Below are 9,818 nucleotides of genomic sequence, written 5' to 3' on the forward strand. Positions count from 1 at the left end.
TGGCGTTATTGCTTTTCTAACCAGGTTACCGAAGTCACCCATTCGCACAACGTATTAAACTGTTGAGTTTAATATCAAGCAAATGAAGTTTCCCACTTTTTTTTTCTTGATTTCGGGAAGTAGCCAAGAGCTTTAAATCGGGGCTCAGAAAGAACGGAATGCGAGCTTCGGAATGCACCTGAGCATGTGAAGAGTGCTTTCGCCCTAGGACTAAACCAGGGGTCTCTTAAGCCATTTCAAGACTTGTGGACTTCAACTCCCAGAATTCCAGAGCCAGCATGTGGATTTGTGGCTGGCTGGGGAATTCTGGGAGTTGAAGTCCACCAGTCTTAAAGTGGTACATCCCTGGTCATCCTTCATAAAGGAAGCTGGGGAGGGGGGTGTTAAACCCCCTCCTCCTCCAAAGATAGCTACTATCCATCTTTTGGGCCTCCCAAACTCAAGGCCTCCCACCACATCTGGACAGGACAGTCCCAAATAAAACACAAAGTTTATTTCAGGCTAACCCAAACGGAGGAGGCAAGAGTGTCTCTGCCCGTGGCAAAAGTGCTTTCACCCCACCCAGCTTGCCCGAAAAGTCCCTCCATGTTTTTACCCCTGCCCCAATAATGCACCATCTCTGGGGTTTTACCCCTGCCCCAATAATGCACCATCCTACATGGGGCTGTTGCAATAGGGGAATGGGGGAGGGTGTCTCTCGAGGTTCTGGGTTCAGGTCCTGCGGCTGCTTTATTTTAAGAGCAGGAAACAAGTTTTGAAAATCAAACCAACAATCCCCCTAAGCCAGAGGTCTGCAACTTGAAGACGGGTGGACTTCAACTCCCAGAATTCCCCAGCCAGCCAGCTGGCTGGGGAATTCTGGGAGTTGAAGTCCACCCGTCTTCAAGTTGCAAAAGTTGGGACGCCCCCCTGATCGAAACTAACCCAACGGTTAAAGCCGGTTTGTTAAAGAGAAGTGGGATTCTAGGCAACCGAAGAGAAAGCCAGACGAAGGCGGCTCAGGCCGGGTCTGGAAAAAAGGGGCCAAAGTCCATGTCAAGAGTGCCCTCCCGACCCTTGTGCCTTTGCAAAATGTTCTCTCCTACAGGAGGGCCTCTGCCCATAGGAGGAGGGCCCAGTGTCCCCCGCCCCTATTCGGATCTCTTAGAACCCCCCCCCTTCCTTTAATGAGAGTCCTGCTTGTGCCAGGAACCCCCCTCACCCGCAATGCTACCCCGTTCCCCTCCCCAGCAAGAGCCCCCCAACCCATAACTCTAATCCACACCACCCCAAAAACACAGCCCTCCTGCCAATCTAGCAACAGTGCCCCTGCCCATGGCAAGAGTGCCACTCAATCTACTCACTGAAGAGCAGCCCTGATGGCCAGAGTGCCCCTCCAGCCCCCCAAGAGCGCCCCTGCCCATGTCAAGAGTGCCACTCAACCCTCCCCAAAAAGCAGCCTCGACAGCAAGAGCGCCCCTGCCCATGTCGAGAATGCCACCCTCTCCTCCCCAAAGAGCAGCCCTGCTGATGGCAAGAGCACCCCTAACCATGTCAAGAGTGCCACTCAACCCTCCCCTAAGAGCAGCCCTGCTGACAGCAAGAGTGCCCCTGCCCATGGCCAGAGTGCCGCCCTTCCCTTCCCTCCCCCCAAAGAGCAGCCCTGCTGATGGCGAGAGTGTCCCTGCCCATGTCAAGAGTGCGACTCAACCCTCCCCAAAAATCAGCCTTGCTGGTGGCAAGAGTGCCCCTGCCCATGGCCAGTGCCTCCCTGCCCTCCCATCCCCTCCCCCCCAAAAAGCAGCCCTGCTGATGGCAAGAGCGCCCATGCCCATGTCAAGAGTGCCACTCAACCCTCCCCAAAAAGCAGCCCTGCTGATGGCAAGAGCGCCCATGCCCATGTCAAGAGTGCCACTCAACCCTCCCCTCCCAAAAGAGCAGCCCTGCTGATGGCGAGAGCACCCCTGCCCATGTCAGGAGTGCCACTCAACCCTCCCCAAAAAGCAGCCTTGCTGGTGGCAAGAGTGCCCCTGCCCATGTCAAGAGTGCCACTCAACCCTCCCCTAAGAGCAGCCCTGCTGACAGCAAGAGTGCCCCTGCCCATGTCAAGAGTGCCACTCAACCCTCCCCTCCCAAAAGAGCAGCCCTGCTGATGGCGAGAGCACCCCTGCCCATGTCAGGAGTGCCACTCAACCCTCCCCAAAAAGCAGCCCTGCTGATGGCAAGAGCACCCCTAACCATGTCAAGAGTGCCACTCAACCCTCCCCTAAGAGCAGCCCTGCTGACAGCAAGAGTGCCCCTGCCCATGGCCAGAGTGCCGCCCTTCCCTTCCCTCCCCCCAAAGAGCAGCCCTGCTGATGGCGAGAGTGTCCCTGCCCATGTCAGGAGTGCCACTCAACCCTCCCCAAAAATCAGCCTTGCTGGTGGCAAGAGTGCCCCTGCCCATGTCAAGAGTGCCATTGAACCTTCCCCCAAAGAGCAGCCCTGCTGACGGCAAGAGTGTCCCTGCCCATGGACAGAGTGCCGCCCTCCCCTCCCGTCCCCTCCCCCCCAAAAAATCAGCCCTGCTGACAGCAAGAGCGCCTCTGCCCACGTCGAGTGCCACTCAACCCTTCCCCCCCCCAAAGAGCGCCCCTGCCCATGTCCAGAGTGCCACTCAGCCACTCACGGCGTCTCCGGAGGCTCCGCGGCGTCCTCTCTGTCGGCCACCAGGAAGCCGAACTTGTCGACGCGCCGCTCGCCGCCTCCGCCCGCGTCGCCCGCCGAGCTCCGCGAGTCCAGCTCGCCGCCTCCCTCCTGCTCCGCCTCGGCCGCGTCGTCGTCATCCTGGGCGGCCAGCGGGGCGCGGGGCTCCGGAGAGCCCATCCCGTCGCCGCGCAGCCTCCCGCCTCCGTCAGCCCCGCCGCCGCCGCGGCTCTGAGCCCTCGACGCCCCCTCAGCGGCAGCGGCGGCCAGCCGGGGCGCGCCCATTGGACGAGCCCCCGCCGCGCCCGCCTCCCGCCGCCCGCATTGGACGAAGCGCCTCGGACGCCGCCGCGCCTTAGGTCGCCCGCGCTGCCAATCCGCCGCTTTGTTCCCGCCCCGCCGCTGAATGGCGGGGGCCGCCGGCCAATGGCGCCTCCTCTCCTCCGCCCCTCCCCTTCGGGAACTTCTGGGCTGCGCAAAAGTTGGCAGAAAGTGTCCAGATTTCCAGGGGGCGCTAAACTACCCCCTTCAGCCTTAACCGTGGCTTATTGTATAAACTATGAACAAGCCATGAATCGCAGTTAGCACATCGTATTGTTGTCTCCAAACATGCTGAACCAAAGCAAGCCAGCCAAATTGCAGGTCTCATGAGAGGCTCATGTGATACTTGATGCAACTTGTTGACTTAATCATGATTTATCCCCCCCCCAAAAAAAGGCTCCAGTGCCAGAATCTGCACTAGGCTACAAGGTAGTTGGTCAGCTTTCAACCCCCTTAAATCACCCGAATCCAGCCATGTCTCTGGGCTGCAGATTTCATTAGCCATGTTCTTACAAACCAAGATTAAAGCAGGTTTTCATAATTAACCTTACATTGTTTACTCCAGTGTAAGTAACAACACACATTTCTGGGGGGGGGGCAACGTGCAGATAATCTTAAGAAATTTCTGTAATATTTCAGTTTCTTTAGTTTAATTACTGTATCTAGTGAGTTAAAAAATAGATCACTTGTTTACACAACACTTTAAACCACAAACAAGCCAGCTTTGAAACTCTTGTTACCTACAATTTATTATACAATATCAATTTATGTTAATTATAACTAAAACTAATTATTAGTTGTGTTAATATTAATTTATCTCCCAAATGAGACTCGAGGCAGTGCACCTAACTTAAAGCCAAACCAATATACACGATAAAAAAATAAATAAGAAAAGTAATGATGGCTAAAACCAAACCCAACTTCAATCATTAAAACAAGGAACTCATAGTGATGACCTCATAGCTTCCAAACCCCAAGATTAATGGCCAGATTATGGTTTACTCTGCGAATCTACAAAGTGTGTTTCTATAAATCCTAGATTAAGCAAGAATTAAGCAAGAATAGGTTTAATTTATTACAATTATTACAATTTTACAATATTATTTTACAATATTTTTTACAATAATATTTTACAATATTATTACAATATTACAATTTATCACAAATAGCGTTTAGCTTATCTGGACTCAAAAGTTTATCTTGTTTTGTCTAAGATTGATGACATGAATCCGTATTTTTCAAACCTAGCAACTTTTAAGATGTGTGGATGTTAACTCCCAGAATCCATGCTGGCTGGGGAAATTCTGGGGATTGAAATCCACACATCTTAAATATGACAAGTTTAAAAAATAGTGATATACAACAACTTCGATTGTGCCAGCTGTGGATGCCTGAAGATATCTGGAGAGGTTATATTGAATTTATACTGTAAATTTATCATTTACACTCTGCTCTGATGCAGCCCCACCCAAAGCAGACCATGGTAAAAAAAAAATGCATCAATTAATTTAAATCCAATTAAGAAAAAAATGTGAAAAACATTGAATTGCACTAAAAAAAACCTTAATTAAAGAGAAAAGGCTTAGCTTTTAATGAATCCAGAATAGGAACAATGTGCTAGAGAGATCATTGCACTTAGCTGCTTTTGGGGTTCCTTTTTATGGGGGCAGGCGGGGAAAATTCGGGGGTGCTTTTTTTCATTTCAAGCCAGGCTCTACACTTTTAAATGCAAAATTTTTGCTTTGCAATTGTTTTTTCCCAAAAGAAAAGCTTGCAGATGCTGCCACCTGCTGATCAACGTAGCCCTTCAAATTGGCAGAAGTTATAATAAATAAGTGGCCCATTTAATCATCATTTATTGAATCAACCCATTTGCCTGTCGTTGCACAAAATATGGGCTGTGGGATAAACCAGATAGGAAACGATTCGAGTTTGTTGTAAAGGCTGCATCTGACAGAATCTTGCAAGCCTCAAAGTATAATTCTATTTCCGTGCTTATTTGTTCCCTGTGACTATCATTAAGTGTTGTACCTTATGATTCTTGATGAACGTATTTTTTCTTTTATGCACACTGAGAGCCTATGCACCGAAGGCAAATTCCTTGTGTGTCCAATCACACTTGGCCAATAAAAAATTCTATTCTATTCTATTCTATTCTATTCTATTCTATTCTATTCTATTCTATTCTATTCTATTCTATTCTATTCTATTCTATTCTAAATTCTATTCTATTCTAAATTCTATTCTATTCTAAATTCTATTCTACTCTACTCTACTCTACTCTATTCTATTCTATCCCTAATTCTATTCTATTCTATTCTATTCTATTCTATTCTATTCTATTCTATTCTATTCTATTCTATTCTATTCTATTCTAAATTCTATTCTACTCTACTCTACTCTATTCTATTCTATTCTATTCTATTCTATTCTATTCTATTCTATTCTATTCTATTCTGTGCTTTCCCCCACTATCCAGCTACAGGCTATGCCAAGAGTCCCTAACCCTCTGGGCAGCGGCCTGTTCGAGATCGGGCTGCAGGAGAAATGGGCAAGGGCGCGTGCCAGTGATGAAATTCATTTTTTTTACTACCAGTTCTGTAGGCGTGGCTTAGTGGGCATGGTTTGGTGGGCGTGGCAGGGGAAGGGTACTGCAAAATCTCCATTCCCTCCCAACTCCAGGGGAAGAATACTGCAAAATCTCCATTCCTACCCCACTCCAGGGGAAGGATACTGCAAAATCTCCATTCCCACCCCACTCTAGGGGAAGGATACTGCAAAATCTCCACTCCATGGGAAGGATACTGCAAAATCCCCATTCCCTCCCCACTCCTGGGGGAAGGATACTGCAAAATCTCCATTCCCTCCCCACTCCTGGGGGAAGGATACTGCAAAATCTCCATTCCCACCCCACTCCAGGGGAAGGATACTGCAAAATCCCCATTCCCTCCCCACTCCTGGGGGAAGGATATTGCAAAATCTCCATTCCTTCCTCACTCTGGGGCCAGCCAGAGGTGGTATTTGCCGGTTCTCCGAACTACTCAAATTTTCCGCTACCGGTTCTCCAGAACCTGTCAGAACCTGCTGGATTTCACCCCTGGCGAGCGCACGAATCTCCACTGACGGTGATGAAAAAGTCATTTTGGCCGAGGAACGCTGGGAATGCACACAGGAATGCACCCAGAGAGCTAGAGGATAGAATAACAGAATCTTGAAAGCATCGCAGATTACATACGGAAGAAGATCAAACTGGGGCAGTCTTGAGTGTTTTTCTCACCTGCCTCGCCCCATGTTTACCGTGGTTGAATTCCTTCTTCAAGGCCTCCCCAGGTTTCCCTCCCTCCGAAGGGAAAATCCTCCCCTTGCCCCAGATGGCTCTCTTCCCCCTCTCTCTTGACCCCTCACCCACCCCCCCGTGACTCCTCCAATGGCAATGAAGTACCCCAACTCCCATCAGTTAAGTAAAAGCAAACGGACGCTGTTTAATAGCGGATCGATGTCTAGCTCTCTAGCTGGCTACGCCAGCTTTCCAAAGTGCTGTTTCCAGAGAGGGCACGAAACCCACGCTTCACTCTGTATTCCCTTGATAGAGTTCAGATGCAATCCGTGCCCAGTCTCGATTGGCAGTGGGTCCTGTTGGCATCGGTGGCTCTTCCGGGGATAGATTTCCCCCCCCCCCCGTCTAACTCAAAAGCCCTGAATTGCATGCTACCCTTCCCAGCACCGCTGGAAATATCAGGGTTGGTGCAAATACGGTTAAAATACCAGCTCAAAGACCCTAAACCATGGGTCCCCAACCCCCCCCCCCACAGTCTGCTGACCTTTCTGATCGACCAGCTCAGCGTCTTAGCCACTGAGCCACCTAGTCAGGCAGGACCCAAAACTCTCCCTCTGGTCAGTTGGGGAGTTAGCTCAGTTGATAAGAGCACTTGCTTTGCACCAGCCTGACTAGGTGGCTCAAGTGGCTAAGACGCTGAGCTGGTCAATCAGAAAGGAGGTCAGCAGTTCGGCGGTTCGAATCCCTAGTACAGGTCTCCTGCGTGAGCAGGGGGGTTGGACTAAATGACCTCCAAGGTCCCTTCCAACTCTGTTACTGTTACACGGAACTGTTCCCTCGTATCCGGAAGGTCGGGGGCCATTTCCCTAGACCAGTGATGGCGAACCTGTTTGCCGTCGCAGGCCAAAAGCAGGGGGAGCATTGGAGGGGGGGGTGTCCCGTGTCTGCATGCCCACACCCATAATCCAAGGCCGCCCCACGCCCAACCCCCCCCCCCCTGCATGCACACAAGAAACACACACCCTGCACTTCCCCTGCTTTGGGCACGCGATGGCACCTGAAGGCCCATTTTTCACCCTCCCCAGGCTCCAGAGTCTTTCTAGGAGCCTGGGGAGGGCAAAAATGGCCTTCCCTACCCCAGCTCGTTTCCTGACTTTCAGTGGGTCCGGAAGGCCCCAAAATCAGCTGCGTGCATGCGTGCTGGAGCAGAGTTAGGGCAATGCTCGCATGCCCACAGATATGGCTCCGTGTGCCACCTGTGGCACACGTGCCATAGGTTCGCCATCACGGCCCTAGACTGTTGTTTATTTAGGGTATCGGCCTCCTCCTCCTCCTCCTCCTCCTCCTCCTCCCATTCTCCTCCTTTCCACGAACCACACTCTCTTCACTGATGTTGTTACCTAATTAAATGCCTGCAAGAAAACAACCAAATTCAGAGAGCACCAAGGACCTCACAGTTCTCCTCCTCCTCCTCCTCCTCCTCCTCCTCCTCCTCCTCCTCCTCCTCCTCTTCCTCCTCTCTGCAAACCCCACTCCCTTCTATCATTGATTACGTTATCTAGTTGGGTCATGAAATGTTTGCAAGAAAACCACCAAGCTCAGGGAGCAGCAAGGAACCATTCTCCTCCTCCTCCTCCTCCTCCTCCTCCTCCTCCTCCTCCTCCTCCTCCTCTTCCTCCTCTCTGCAAACCCCACTCCCTTCTATCATTGATTACGTTATCTAGTTGGGTCATGAAATGTTTGCAAGAAAACCACCAAGCTCAGGGAGCAGCAAGGAACCATTCTCCTCCTCCTCCTCCTCCTCCTCCTCCTCCTCCTCCTCCTCCTCCTCCTCCTCCTCCTCCTCCTCTCTGCAAACCCCACTCCCTTCTATCATTGATTACGTTATCTAGTTGGGTAATGAAACGTTTGCAAGAAAACAACCAAGTTCAGAGAGCACCCTCTTTTCGACCCTGAGCTACCAATATTCTCCTCCAGAGTTAATAAGTGCTGGAAAAGGCATTTAGAGAGACCCTGAAGGCCCTTTCCGATGACTTCTTTCGCTTCGCCACGGAGGGTTATATAAATCTTTTGGAAAGGCGAGCCGCCTAACAGCAAAAATGGAGATGATTCATTGTGCCGTGGGACACAAGTGAGAATCCAGCCAAGAGTTTCTACCATGGGAGAAAGCACGTTAATGGCATTTTCTCTGCAGACTGATTCATGAGACTGTCTTTCGGGGAATTCTAAAAAGCCTTCGCTGCTGAATCGGAATATTTACAGGCCAGGCTGAGATTCTTTTGCAAGGGAAGGGCTCCATCCAATTCGGCTTCAACTTTTTTATTTTTATTTTTATTTATTTAAATTTTATTAACGAAATTTATACGCCACCCATCTCACCAAGGGGCAACTTCCCAGAACCTGGAGAGCGACCATTGACATGATTTCCTGGCATTTCCTTAATTGAACTGCCTTGCAAAATCCGTAGGTAGAAAGATTACAGTCAAGAAATAATGAAAGGTACAGTATGAGATGGGGAACTCATCAAACTTGAAGATGACACCCAGCTGGCAGGAATAGCCAACACTTCCAGAAGACGATAGGCTCAAGATACAGAAGGATCTTGACAGACTTGAACATTGGGCGCTATCTAACAAAATGAAATTCAACATCTTATCCATCAATCAAATCTTATCCATCAATCAAATCAAACTGTACATTTGATTTCACGTACGGCCCGGGCCCGCAAAATAGACCAGATGTAACCCCCATCTCTAAACAAGAGATAAAAAAAAAAAAACCTTCTGTATTTATTCTGCCCCATCTAAAATCCCTTCGGAATAATAGAATAACAGAGTTGGAAGGGACCTTGGAGGTCTTCTAGTCCAACCCCCTGCTTAGGCAGGAAACCCTACACCACTTCAGACAAATGGTTATCCAACCTCTTCTTAAAAACTTCCAGTGTTGGAGCATTCACAACTTCTGGTGGCAAGTAGTTCCACTGGTTAATTGTTCTCACTGTCAGGAAATTTCTCCTTAGTTCTAAGTTGCTTCTCTCCTTGATGAGTTTCCACCCGTTGCTTCTTCTCCTGCCTTCAGGTGCTTTGGAGAATAGCTTGACTCCCTCTTCTTTGGGGCAGCCCCTGAGATATCGGAAGACTGCTATCATGTCTCCCCTAGTCCTTCTTTTCATTAAACTAGACATACCCAGTTCCTGCAACCATTCTTCATATATTTTAGCCTCCAGTTCCCTAATCCTCTTTGCTGCTCTTCTCTGCACTCTTTCTAGAGTCTCAACATCTTTTTCTTCCAGTTGTCATTCCCAGCCTCCCCAAGCCAAAAAACGAACCAAAAAAAAAAAGGCTCAGCTAAAATGAGCCTGGATAGCCCAGCAGACTAATGCATTGTAATTTAACTGCAATTAGTAAGTTTGAATCTTGCCAGGCTCAAGGTTGACTCAGCCTTCCATCCTTTCTAAGGTAGGTAAATTGAGGACCCAGATAGTGGGGGCAATAAACTGACTTTGTAAAAATGTACAAAAGGATGAAGGCTATTGCTTAACGCATTGTAAGCCGCC

The 9,818-nt window shown here is 49.4% G+C and overlaps 1 protein-coding gene across 2 annotated transcripts in view; it reads right to left on the minus strand.

The window, feature by feature from the left end:
- The window catches only part of TBC1D10A (TBC1 domain family member 10A), a 29,712-nt gene extending 26,747 nt beyond the window's left edge, over positions 1 to 2,965 (minus strand). The window contains exon 1 of one of the 2 annotated variants that reach the window (XM_087880507.1): positions 2,648 to 2,965. In XM_087880507.1, coding sequence (XP_087736633.1) covers positions 2,648 to 2,949 — 302 coding nt within the window. In that variant the 5' untranslated portion in view covers positions 2,950 to 2,965. The remainder of the gene's footprint in view (positions 1 to 2,647) is intronic. The other variant, XM_087880506.1, reaches the window with a different exon arrangement.
- Between the last annotated feature and the right edge of the window lie 6,853 nt (positions 2,966 to 9,818).

The sequence above is a fragment of the Pantherophis guttatus genome, chromosome 17 (genome assembly GCF_059756535.1).
Source record: "Pantherophis guttatus breed Tessera chromosome 17, ASM5975653v1, whole genome shotgun sequence".
Lineage (NCBI taxonomy): Eukaryota > Metazoa > Chordata > Lepidosauria > Squamata > Colubridae > Pantherophis > Pantherophis guttatus.